The following is a 13,169-nucleotide window of genomic DNA, read 5'->3' as shown; positions in this document are numbered from 1 at the left end:
CAATGAGGTCGGACGGTAGGATGAGGACGAGGTTGAAGAATTTGATGAGCCGGAGCTCGGGCTTTCTCTGGGCTGCGGGGAATGGAAGGCGGAGTGGATGGACGATAGCAAGAATGGGCCACAACTCATGTTTTATTGAGAGAGAGAGAGAGAGAGTCGCTATGCCTGATAGCTACTTGGGAAGATGAGCTGGTTGGTGCATTAGCGATGCCTCAGGGGAGAGATGTTAGCTTGCGAGATTAGGTTTACATTTGTTGGGTGTGGGAAGGAAGAGAAGAAGAGTTAAAAAAAAAAAATCTAGTCATGATCAATAATAAAAAATTATATTAAAAAATTGATGTAAAATTAATGATAAATCTCTTCTATAACCATAGCGAAAACTAAAATTTTCACATTGTGAGATCAATTATAAAACATTAAGCTATCCTTACTTAAACATAACTTTCTTGTCAACCCTCTCATATAAAATTTAAAAAATTATTTATTTATTTTCTCATCCTCTCTAGAGACTCTCGAGGGCATCCTCTCTAAACACCATATATCATAGAGAAAAATTCAAGAATATTAAAAATATTTCTTAAGATCTAGAAATACATAAAATATTTACATAAGAATCAAATCCTGATTATCAAAGTTTCTTATTAGGAATGATATTATTAAGAAAAATAAATCACGATAAGATTATTATGATCCAATCAATATTTTGATATTATATTATCATGATTCTAAATCATAAAATTTGTAATAACATATTATCATGATTCTATCAATAAAGATCATAATCTTGAGATCTTATAAATCATAAAATGATTTAACGAATATTTTTTATTTTTATTATTGATTAAAAAATTATGTAATTATCATATTTTATAATCTCTATTTGATATATATATATATATATATATATATATATATATATATATTTACTATCAATAAAATTTAACTAGTCATTTCTTTCCTTGATGAGAATTTATTTTCATACGAGAATTTCCTTTTATAATATAATTTCTTATCCCATTGAGATTGTTAGCTCCAAAAATATCAAAATACTTACTACTACTACTTATATAGCTATAATAGCTACATGTGTCTTGGGATTGCTTGGATTTATATAGTTGAAATCTCTGTCCATTATTAGCCAAATGATTCTTCATGGCTTTGTTATTCATTTTTCTTTTAGTTGAATAATCTTTTTAGTCTTTTTGGAAGTGTCTCTTTCTGCTACTGTAATTTTACATCCAAACATATTTTATAGATATGATAAGATGATTAATTGGTTCATCATTGTATAGATCCGAATGCCAACATACCTATTAGTTCTCAATATGTTTTAGGTGCACCAAGGAATACCACATCATGCAAATCAGTGCATTGTGGTCTGATAAAAGTGCTGTATAACATCTCGAACACCATGTATGATCCTTTACATGTCATCCATGTTTAAGCTAGATGTGCTAATGCAAGAGCAACACGACAATGCATGAAAGGTTAACTGGTATCGAACACAGCAGCTTTTGCGTGTTGGCCGTCATTGACGCATTGAATCAAACACATAGCGGCTTTTCCGTGTGTGGTAGTCGTCTTGCTAATATCCTGCTGTGCTACGGCCGTTGATCAATTGTCATTCTTTATAGGGGGTGATGTAGAAAAATGCTCCTCAACAGTATTAACTGTCACGGATTTCCCATCCTACGCGGGCCGATGTGCAAACGCACCGTTGTTGTGGGTTTCCAACGCGCCACCTGTCCCGATCGAAACAGAGAACACGTAGTCAGACAGGCAGTACACGCTTGATGCGTTGGGACGTGTCGGGTAGTGTAATAGCTCACGCCGTGTTTTCTGATTGGGACAAGACAGGTGAGCTACGCCCGTGGCGTCTCGTGTCGCTACGGAAATCATGACCCGAGGGGAAGCACCCGAGAGGCGAATGCGTCGCACGCGTGACTTGATTCGAGCCACGTGTGACTGAATCGTGACTTATGAGGTGTTCTTGCTCTTTTTTCCTTTCGTTTTATTACTTCTTTCCTAACTGCTCCACTACGGTGTCGTCCCCCTTTCGCCACCCTCGTTTGCGCCCGACAAGTTCCGTCCGTGCTTGATATCTCCGTCTCTTCCGCTCGATCGGTAGCGTGGTCGAGATCTAGGGTCGCGTTCGGTTCAAGAAATCGGCGGTATGGATGGGGAAACAGGAGAAGAAGGAAGACCCATGGATCTGAGGAACTGGCACCATGAGCGACGGTGGCGGCCGTATCGCGCAGACCTACACAGGGAGGTAGCTCGTCTGAGGGCGCCAGCTTTTGCGCGATACAGAGTCGAAGTCAGAAAGGACGAACTTGACGATCCGAATTGGGAAGCTGAGGCCGATGAGGCAGAATCGACGAGACCATTTTCTGCCGCGATGGCGACAATAAAGAAGCGAGTCGAATGGAGAAAGAGCAATCCCGCAGGAGATGTTCTCCGGTGGACGCCTTCGAGTCGACAGAGGTTGCGGCGCGCTCCTCCACTGCTGCATCTTTGTTTGATGTCCCTGGTGAAGCACGGTGAAGAAATTGAGTCGCTTGAAGGAATCCCCGACGACTTGAAGCACAAAATCGTATCTCTGCTCTGCAGCAACCGCAAGATGAACAGCCGTATACTTAGAACTTATTTGAATGGATCTACCACAGAAATACACTTGACCGATTGTTCCTGGGCGTCGGAGGATGTGATTCAAGATGCGTTCACCAGCTGCAACATCGATCACTTGAGGGTACCTAATTTTCTACTGACTTAATCCGATTTCAAATTTATGTTCATCACCATCAGTCTTGACAAGTTTAGATTTACTCTTTTTCTGTTTTTCGCTTACTGAAAACCCTAGTATATAGTTGTTGGAAATCTAATTCCTCATAAGCATCTCTTGCTACGGGCTAATCTTTCTGTAATATGCATTAATTTGTGTGCTAGAAATCACCTGCTAATTTCAGTTTGTATATGCTGAATGAGAAGAGCTAAATCAGAATTGGTTTTGTAATAACTAATATGTGCTTGTCGTTGTGCATTCTCTTTATCTTCTGGCAATACTTGGATGCTTAAACATAATTCTGTATTTTTCTTCTTGCCAATCCAGCTGGTGCAGCTTGACCTAAGTGGGAGATGTATGCCTGATTATGTGCTGCAGACTATATTTGCTAAATCACAATATAGTTTTCCATCACTTGTGACACTATCTCTGAAGGGTGCATATCGTCTTACGGACAATGTGCTAAGTGTCCTCGCTTCTTCTGCACCTTGCTTGAAGTCTATTAATCTGGGCAAGTGTTCCCTTATCACTTCTTGTGGGATCATAAGTTTAGCTGAAAAGCTAAACTTAACAGAATTGTACATAGACAACTGCCAGAAGATTGATGTGATGCAGATTCTGCCAGCATTGGAGAGTATGGAACATCTCAAAGTGCTCTCAGTTGCAGGTGCATCAACTGTCTGTGACACTTTTATCTCGAGACTGATGCATGCATGTGGCTACAACATGAGGGAGCTCGTCGTTGCTGATTGTCAGTAAGTCATCTTACTAGGCCATATGATGTATGTCCTGTGCATTCTGAAATGGCTTCTGGCATTAATATGTCCTGGACTCAGTGCATGTAGATTGCATTTGCTTCGAGGGAGAAAATTTTGATGTTTTATTTATCATCGATGTGAACATGTGACACTTATTGATAACCCCCAATAATAACCATAGAAAGAGAAAAAGGGATAAACAAGTTCATGACTTATATTTTTTTATTTCTAAACAAGTTTTTAGAAAACATGAATCTACCATGCCTGAACTTTTGGGATGCGCTTCTTTTCTCTGCATGCAGGAAACTTACTACTAAATCTGTGAGAGCCATTGGGGCAAATTGTCCTAATTTACGTCTCCTGGATCTTCAGAGGCTAAATCAGTTGAATGATCTTGCATTGAAGTATCTTGCTAATGGTTGTAGATCAATGACAACTCTCAAACTTCGCCAGAACCTGTTCAGGTTGCTGAGTTATTTCTTGTTTAACCTTTTCTTGGATGGCATTAGCTTTAAAAAGTTTAATTTGTGGAAATTGATTGCCTATTTAGTGATTACGAAGAATTATATTCCTCAGCAGAAAGAACTGGTTCACTGATCATAGGAAGATGTTTTGATCTATGTGCTCTGTCTGAATCTGACTAATTATCTTTAGTTTGCTTGTCCTCTTTTACTGATTAAACTATTCGAGGTTCAAACTCTTTAAACATAGATAATAGTTTCCATTATAACTATATATATTTGGTAAAATGTGAAGTGACTTTTGGTAGCTATATCCTTTTAGATTTATGACAGAATGCTTTTAATGCATTATTTATGAAATGTAGTAGTCAACCAAAACAATGTAACTATCAGATAATTTGTAGGCAGTGCTCAATGCTCTCTCTCTCTCTCTCTCTCTCTCTCTCTCTCTCTCTTTTGAAGATATGACATTCAAATGGACCACAGGGCTACATCCGTGGATGCATGATCAAAAGGCAAACAGAGTCCTAGTAGCTATATTTTCTTATACTTGTCTTCATTGTCAAGTGAGAAAAAATTAGGCATTTAGTTGAACCAGTAGATGCTGTTGTCCATTCAAAAAATTTCTGTAGTTAATGTGTCATTCTACTATGAACTTGGAAGGCATGAAATGATTTATAATGTCGGTATTCGGATCTGTTCTTTGACTCTATGCTACTTATGGTATTTTAAATATAACTAAAAAGCTTGGCTCACAAATATGTTTGTTGGGTTGCTTCCTGGTTGTTATATTACTCTTTAAGTTGTCATCATCATAATTTTATTTTGCTGGTTTTGCAGTTTCATGGTAAAGTAAGCTTAGATTAATTGTTTCTACTTAATTAGGTAGAATTCCATATCTTTGCATTTTCAGCCAGTCTTTATGGGTTCATTGTGAAAATGTCTCAAAATTCTTTCATCAGAAAGTATTTGCCATAGTCTGAGAAAACCGAATTCTCAATTTGGAGCGTGTCACTATTCTGGTATATGGTAAATTACCCGGTTATAGGGAGTGGTTCAGAAGACTCATTAATCCATTCATTACTCAGTGGTCAACACACAATACAATGTATTTCTTTTTATTTGGATTGAGACACAAGTCCCATTGGCTAGGATGCCCGCCAATTCTGTCTTCCTTCTCTCATCAAACCGAAGATACCAGATTTTTAATCTGCATATTTTTGAAAATATAATATTCTATTTTTATTGTTTCATTATAATAATATATTTTCTCTTTCTTGGCCATGTTAGTTTGTTGATCATTTGAAGACATCTATAAAGTGACATTTATTTGATGTTGGTACATCATATCTTGCCTTTGGCATCCTCTTTATCCAAAAATTCGTCTTCACTTGTTTTATATCTTATTTTGCCATAAGAATGCTTATTTGAAAGTAACAATTTTTTCCTCGGTATTTCAATTCTGTAGATAGTGTAATCTAAATTCTGTCTTTCTTCCTCTACTTTCCATAATTGTATTAGAAGTTTGCATAACCGCTCTGATCTTGCTTCTTAGTTATGTAGTTATTCATATGTTTCTGCATGCAAAGTGTGGAGCTCCAGTGTGTTTAATATTGCACTTCGTAACCTAATTTTAGTTCCAAATTCAGTGATGAAGCTATTGCTGCTTTCTTGGAAGCATCTGGAGGTTCATTAATTGAACTTTCACTCAACAGCATTGCAAAGGTATATCTGAGCATCTGATCTTATTAAGACTATATTCATTTCTTCATGGAATTGCCTTTCCTCTGATTCAGGTTCTGTTGATTTTTGCTTTTAATCGGTACAACAGGTTGAACATCAGACTGCTATTGCAGTTGCTCACGGGTGCCATTCAAATTTGCAAAATTTGGATCTCTCCTTTTGCCGCCGGTTGACCGATGAGGCACTTGGCTTTATTGTTGATAATTGTTCCCATCTAAGTATCCTCAAACTCTTTGGTTGCTCACAGGTAATATGTTGTTTTGGAACCATTTTCAATTAGGCAACGCAACCTGTCTTTAGGGAGGCGCACAATATTAGTATCCTCAAACTCTTTGGTTGCACCCAGGTAATATGTTGTTTTGGAACCATTATCCATTAGGCAACACAACCTGTCTTGAGGAGGTGCACAATATTCGGGTTCTCACGATAGTATCTGCTCATGCTTAGTGTCTTCCAAATCCCACCATGTGTTGCTTGGTTATTAGATGCATCTATGTGTTAGTTTCCGTTGGTTCTCATGATAGTATCTGCTCATGCTTAATGTCTTCCAAATCCCACCATGTGTTGCTTGGTTATTAGATGCATCTGTGTTAGTTTCCATTGGTTCTCATGATAGTATCTGCTCTTGCTTAGTGTCTTCCAAGTCCCACCATGTGTTGCTTGGTTATTAGATGCATCTATGTGTTGGTTTCCATGTTTCCTTCATACAAAGTAGCATTACTGGATCATGGAATGCCAGAAACTGATAATTTTCAGAGCTACAATTTTATTTCTCGTCCTGCAAGCATAATTGAAATTATGTTGATTTGAATTTAACTTCTAGTAGAAATCACTTAGGAAATAATTTGTATCTGGAAATATTTCTGATACCAATAACCAGCCATAGGTGACCGATTCCTGAAATCCTAAACATGAAGACCTATTTAGCACTTTTTAGTTGTTTGCCCTACTAGGTAGTATTCTTGAAGTCACACATCCACTACCATTATCTTTTCATTCTCATAAAGTTCTGAGAATGAAAAGATAATGATTAATAAATTTTACATGCAAATAATTATCAAACAGAATTGATTGTTGCACTGCAGGTCACAGAGCAATTCCTCAAGGGCCACTCAAATTCTCAAGTCAGAATAATTGGATTGACAGGTTCGATTCTGGATGAAATGGAGATGTCCAAAGTTTAGATCAAGATGCTCTGTAGCAGCACAATGAAAAAATTCCTACTGGTAAATGTGTAGATAAAAAGGGCCAAACCCTTTTACTTGTGCATGTAGATCATGCAACAATGGGTTTGCTACGGCTATAACTCTTGTATTGCATGCACTCCACTGGAGACCGCTGAATTAAAGATTTGAACCGATTTTGGATCTCAATTTTCTGTTCTTAAGCATTGGTCAGCTGTCCTCCGGTTCTAATTTAATTTCCTTATCTGAATCACAACTGTCATCTTATCATCCATCCCCTCCCCTATTGTCGAATTGAGGTTTACAAAAGACTCAGATTTATTTGGTGAAACAGATGAGGGTGATGAAATGTAATCAGGACTTTGCTGATGACTCATCTAACTTAAGTCTCGAGGACATCTAACTTGCCTTTTTTCTTTTGCTGGATTCTATCTCATGTCTCATTAAGTTCTTATGGCGTCTAACATTATCACGGTACCCAAGAATAAAACTGTTACGAACTAATGGTCTTTGTAACCGACACGTCGTCGAATTATAACGCCGATTGCAGGTTGTAATGGCCGTTTCAAAGTAACAGTCGCTTTTTCTAAGCGTTATGTTAATATTGTGATCGGAAGTTCGGAAGAGGTGAAAGAGATGGAAAGAGACGGCGGAGGCGGCGGGAGAGAGGAGGTGGAGGTGGAGGCGGCGGCGGAGCCACGGGATGCGCGGGTTGTGAAGGAGCTTCTCCGATCGATGGGACTGGGGGATGGGGATTACGAGCCGCGGGTGGTGCACCAGTTCCTGGAGCTCGCCTACCGCTACGTGGTGGACGTGCTCTCCGACGCCCAGATCTACTCCGACCACGCCTCCAAGACCGCCATTGACCCCGACGACGTCCGCCTCGCCATCCAGTCGAAGGTCAACTTCTCCTTCTCCCAGCCACCGCCCCGCGAGGTACGTCCTTCCTTCCTCCTCTCAGAACACCTAACCCTAACCGTAACCCCAGGCCACATCACGATTCCAGCTCGATTCTTCGCTCTTTCGGTAATTGGAACATTTTCTGGCTAATTCGAAGCCATCGTCGTGTTAGATGTTTCAGCTTCTGGTGTCGGATGGTCTGGCCTATCTTAGTTGTTCCTTTTAAGGTTTCTCTTCTTGTTTTCATGAGTAAATTGATTCAAGATAGTAACTTTAATACGCAAGCAGCGATTTAGCTCGGAGACATCCTTCTCACGTTGAAATTAGTTGATCAGAGAAAGGTTTCTATGTCATCAACTATGTTTGCATCTCCTCAATCAGGTTTCCTTGGTTGATGAACATCCACTTCTTCTTGTTAAAGAACATGCATCATATATAAAGTAGATTAAAAAAACTGCACGTTGGTACCCCGAACTATCTCTGTCAAGTTCTAACTCCAACATTCTCAAAATGAAACCTTTAAAAATGAGGTGCAGATTAACTGAAAGAGGAGTTCAGCACATTTTAAATAATTCTACGTTATCACATTTTAGGTGTCGCTGTAATTGGATACGTCCAACGTGTGATTTGAAATCTTGTCTAAAGAGATGATCAAAGCTTTGGTATTTGGTATTTGGTATTTCGGATTTTCGAGTCCTAAGATAAATGAGATCTTTGTAATGCAGATCTAGTATGTCACTGAATATGAACCTACCAGGAGCTTCCACCAGCCTCTATGCTTTGTCTTTGTTTGACCTTGCTTCATTGAGATGCAAAATAGGCCAGAGGCAAATGGTGATTAGATACCATTTATAATGACCCTGGACCTCAATCCAATGTATATAAGGTTCATCAGTCATACAAGCAACTAAACTTATCCCTTTGTGCATCTTGTATGGGGTATATGTTCATGCAGGTATTAACATTCAACAATTCTAGAAGTTAGAATACATTTTCCAACTTAGACTTAGCATCTGCAGAGAATGTAATTTTTAGCAATCAGAAAGCTTTTAGCATCTGCGGATAATACGATTTTTAGCAATCTTAGACTTCAAGAATAGCTATTATCATTACGATCACTTTCCCAATTGTCCCTTTTGAATCTTTTTATCTTTTCATGAAGAGTCACACTAGTAATGTTCTCCTCTGGTGGATCCTTCCAGAAACTCAATGCTTCTCTATCTGCCCAACTAATTCATGAAAATTTTCTCAATCTTAAATGCAAAGTTATATCTTGAAGGACAAAAATAGCTATCTATATCGTAGTGACATCTGGATGTAGTTCTTACCAGACGAGTCATTATTCCATTTCAAAGTAGGGTTATTTTTTTGTGTATTTGGAATTCTGACTACCACTTTTATTACTTTTCTGATGGTTGCGAAGGCAAAATGCATGTAAGATCAAAATCTCTTCCCTGAAGTTTGCAATAGGATGCGACGATTCGTGAAATATTCGCAGTGTGTTGTTAGGGTCATGATTGCTGTTATAGGTTGAAGCACAAATAAGAAACCATTGAATCACACTCGTGTTTCCTCGAATTTTAGGGCATAGTTCCTGCCTTATGTGCTATGACTTTGCATTTTCAGGTGTTGCTTGAACTGGCAAGGAGCAGAAACAAGACCCCCCTGCCCAAGTCAATCGCACCTCCCGGGAGCATACCCTTGCCACCAGAGCAGGACACTCTGATCAGCCCCAATTACCAGCTACTGATACCAAGAAAGCATCCTCCTCAGGTTGAAGAAACAGAGGAGGACGTCGACGGTTCCAACACAAACCCTATCGCGACCACTAATTTGTCGCAAGAGCCAAGGATCGGTACCGACCAACAACCCCAGCAGCAAAGCCCACAGAGGGTGGCTTTCCCTCTGTCTTCCACGGCAGAACGACCGAGGTGACAGTACGTGAACCGAGAGCGAGGTACATGCGAGTTTATTCAGAAAGACAATATCTAATCCTTGTGTAATGAAACTGTGATTTGATTCAGTCTTTAAATTTATGGTCATTTTGTATCTTTGGTTGTCAGGTTATGCTATGTCAATGAGTTACTGCTACCATGGAGCCCGCATTATGAACACACCCTAAGCTTTCTTTGGTAAACAGTAGAACAAATAGTCCACCAATTAGACCTTATACAGACATTTGGAATAATAGTATATTGACCACTCCTTATATATGTCTCAGTAATCGAACCCATTGTGGCATCCAGGTCCGAGTCCGTTCCACATCAATCTGCATCACTTCCATTCAAGAATTAAGACAGGTTTGCATGCCTGTCTGCAAGCGAAGGCAGTCTTGCCCACATCTTGTGACCAATAGTGATGAAGCGGCAGCGTGTGGTTATGTATCGAACATGTGGTTTGCAGACACAGCACGGCAGCATGAAGTATTATTGATCGTGTGCCGATGGAAGGAGATATGAGAGAGAAGGGAGTGTATGGATTCCAGCTGAAGGGAAAAGGATCGAGAGAAGTAATAATCTCTACCAGTAATCGATACATGTATATACGGCAACAGTATAAAAAAATAAGTGTTGCCGAGCCGCTTCTTCATCTTCCTCCTCAGAGTCAGAAGCTCCAGAGAGAAGGGAATTCATCAAACGCCTCATTCCAGTCGTGTCGGTCGACGCCGACGACATCATGCTCTTGCGGCGGTGGCTCGGCCTCCGCGGAAAACCCAAAGAAGAAATCCTCGTAGAGCGAAGGGAAGTCCGCGCTACTATCCATGGCCATGAAACTGATGATGGACTCATCGAGCCCATGGTTCTCCGTCGCCCCCGACGCCGACGCAGCAACCGAGGGCTCCGCTGGCGGCTCATTGGCGTGCCGCGCGGCCGCGGCCTGGATCTGGTCGAGGGAAAGCGCCGCGGTGTGAGCGTCGGGGGGGAGATGGTGGGGGAAGTTGAGGCGGGCGGCGGGGCCGCGGAGGAAGAAGGCGGCAGCGTCGAAGGCCCGGGCCGCCTTCTCGGGGGCGTCGTAGGAGCCGAGCCAGATCCTCTCCCGGCTCCGCGGCAGCCGGATCTCCGAAACCCATTTCCCCCACCGCCGCTTCCGCACCCCCAAGTACTTGCCCTCCTCCTGCGCCGCCTTACCGTCACTGGGCTTCATGCTCGGGTGCTCTACTCCTTCGCTCGAGAGGTGGAGTATTTAAGAGACGCATGCGGGAGGGAGGCAACCGCGTGGACCAGCGAGGCCGCGGAGGGCGGGGTGGAGGCGCAGATTGCAGACAGTAATACTTGTAGGACCTGCCTTCCGCCCCGCGTTTGATGGTGACGTCAGTCCAAAGTAACCGTCCAATAACATTGGAAGTTGGACTCTTCTTCTTCTCGGATGCACGAGTTATATTTTCATGAGAAATTCCTCCTCTTTTTTTTTCTCTTATTTTCATCTCAGATCCTAAATATTTTTCTAATAATTTCTGTCCACGGGATCACTACGTAGGGTGTATTGATCAAACTTACATATTTAGTAACTTCAACTCGTGAAATGAATCAGACCATATAAAAGAATTTACCAACAGAAGCATGAAAATTTCAGTTATGTTTTCAATAGTAATGATCGACGATGCTACTAGGAGTCACAAGTGGTTGTTGATGAAAAGGGAGGACGAGGATAACATAGATATCAATACTCTACGTCTACATTGACATCAATAGTAATGATCGACGATCCTTTCATCATTTTGTATATGCATCTGCGTTAATATGGATGTAGATATCGAGTGATCCTTTCGTCGCTTTGCATCTACATCGGTAGCGGCATCGTTGTTCATTATCATCGAAAACATAATCATAATATTGAAATTATCTTTTTGTCTATCGTTTTTATGTTTTTGTTAATAAAACAAAAAACGTTAAGTTAAATGGGATTAGATATTTTTCTTTTATAATTATAGGAATTCTAATGTAAATTTTTTAGATCTAGGATCCAAATACTAAAGAGATCTAATTACGAAGGATAATATATAATTAACTCTCGTTTAGACTAGTGCCTATAGATCCATCCATGGAATGTGGGTAGAAACTATTTTATTAAAAGCAAAAAAAAAAAAGATATTAAAAGAAAATAAAAACATCAAATAAGAAATTTGCATCATTAAAAAAATACTTTTAGGAAGATTGACCGTTATATAATTCTTAGGTGGACCATTCTATAATTATCATATAATTCTTTAAATTGATCGAATCACATCGGCTATTAAATTGAAATGAATTGCTCGAACCCCTCGAACAAGAAGAAAAAGAAGAAGAAGATGGATTGCATGAGATAGTTATTTTGTTTGCTTGTCAACGTTGCTTTGCTTCTCATCCATTCCACTCCATTATTACTCCTCTTGTTTGGATTTTCCTTTGGGGATGGGAACCACTAGATTTCATTGCCCAGTTCATTATATATATATATATATATATATATATAACACAAAATTGAAGAATCAAAAGAAATTTCAGTAGGAGGAAGCATAACCTCAACATCACAGAAGTACTAAGGTTTGACGACAAAGAAAAGAGGGAGAAGAGAAAGACATGCACGCTTTACACGCTCATTTTGAATTCAACCTTTGTGCGTTAATCGAGTCAGCATGCAGGAGAGGGGGTGGTTGGGGGGGGGGGGGAGGTGGGGGGCGGAGAGGGGATTCATGGCAGCTCCAACTGCGCTGGTACAGTACGCACCCAGAAAACACGTGGTTCTCAAGACAAGCGGGCCTCGGAGAAGATAGCAGCAGAGGAGAGCCTCCTCCTGTCGACGGAGATCATGGAACGCGGGTTCGCCGGCCTTCTCGATCTAAGCGCGGTCGACTTCCTTCGGTCGGTGAACTTGAAGCGTGCGAAGCTGGGCTACCGCTACCTTATCGTACTTGGCCGCGGTCCCGGTGGTCGTCGCCGTGTTTGGCGCGGAGGTGGGAGCGCCTGAGAGAGGGAGGTGATGAGCGACGATGCTGGCCTTCTTCTGCGTAAGCCATGAGGAGAATGAGGAGAGAAGAAATGGCTGTATGGAAGTGGGCGGCAATGCGGTGGAGGCCAACATCACCCACCACCCTCCGCCCGCTCGCTCGTCTTCCCCTTCTCATCTCCAAGCCTTACTGGACGAGCTGCAGAAGGCGGAGGCGTCGCTCGATCGCCAACCCGCCCCGCTTCTATTCCTCCTGCGGCCAATAAATTTCGTGCAAAAAATAACAAAAATTGGAGATGCGGAGTATCGAACCCCGTACCTCTCGCATGCAAAGCGAGCGCTCTACCGTTTGAGCTACATCCCCAACTTGAAAACGAAGCTGCAATTTATATATTTAAAATCTATATTATTTCTC

At 40.9% G+C, this 13,169-nt stretch overlaps 3 protein-coding genes and 1 non-coding gene across 6 annotated transcripts; 2 read left to right on the top strand and 2 right to left on the bottom strand.

Annotated features, from left to right (window-relative positions):
* The first annotated feature begins 2,010 nt into the window (after positions 1-2,010).
* On the top strand, positions 2,011-7,117 carry LOC135625328 (uncharacterized). 2 transcript variants are annotated; one of them, XM_065130001.1, is made up of 6 exons: positions 2,011-2,749; positions 3,110-3,537; positions 3,843-4,004; positions 5,651-5,726; positions 5,833-5,991; positions 6,810-6,942. In XM_065130001.1, the coding sequence occupies exons 1-6, from the start codon at positions 2,174-2,176 to the stop codon at positions 6,813-6,815; spliced, it is 1,407 nt and encodes a 468-aa protein (XP_064986073.1). In that variant the 5' UTR covers positions 2,011-2,173; the 3' UTR covers positions 6,816-6,942. The 2 variants fall into 2 exon arrangements, with proteins under 2 accessions (XP_064986073.1, XP_064986072.1); XM_065130000.1 differs by having other exon boundaries at positions 2,012-2,749; positions 6,830-7,117.
* A 399-nt stretch (positions 7,118-7,516) lies between these two features.
* On the top strand, positions 7,517-11,279 carry LOC135625329 (transcription initiation factor TFIID subunit 9-like). 2 transcript variants are annotated; one of them, XR_010492021.1, is made up of 4 exons: positions 7,517-7,864; positions 9,455-9,785; positions 9,892-9,960; positions 10,075-11,279. XR_010492021.1 is itself a non-coding variant. In XM_065130002.1 (3 exons), the coding sequence occupies exons 1-2, from the start codon at positions 7,565-7,567 to the stop codon at positions 9,761-9,763; spliced, it is 609 nt and encodes a 202-aa protein (XP_064986074.1). In that variant the 5' UTR covers positions 7,517-7,564; the 3' UTR covers positions 9,764-9,785; positions 9,892-11,279. The 2 variants fall into 2 exon arrangements, 1 of the variants encoding a protein (XP_064986074.1); XM_065130002.1 differs by having other exon boundaries at positions 9,892-11,279.
* LOC135625330 (ethylene-responsive transcription factor ERF018-like) lies at positions 10,315-10,972 on the bottom strand. Its single transcript, XM_065130003.1, has one exon. It carries the CDS (start codon positions 10,970-10,972, stop codon positions 10,433-10,435), a length of 540 nt encoding a protein of 179 aa, XP_064986075.1. The 3' UTR covers positions 10,315-10,432.
* A 1,766-nt stretch (positions 11,280-13,045) lies between the features above and the next one.
* TRNAA-UGC (transfer RNA alanine (anticodon UGC)) lies at positions 13,046-13,118 on the bottom strand. The gene has a single exon. It is a non-coding gene; the product is annotated as a tRNA-Ala (tRNA).
* Between the last annotated feature and the right edge of the window lie 51 nt (positions 13,119-13,169).

The sequence above is a fragment of the Musa acuminata genome, chromosome BXJ2-10, assembly GCF_036884655.1.
Source record: "Musa acuminata AAA Group cultivar baxijiao chromosome BXJ2-10, Cavendish_Baxijiao_AAA, whole genome shotgun sequence".
Taxonomy (NCBI): Eukaryota; Viridiplantae; Streptophyta; class Magnoliopsida; order Zingiberales; family Musaceae; genus Musa; species Musa acuminata.
Note: the sequence above shows the minus strand (reverse complement) of the source record. Positions and strands in the feature narration are given on the sequence as shown.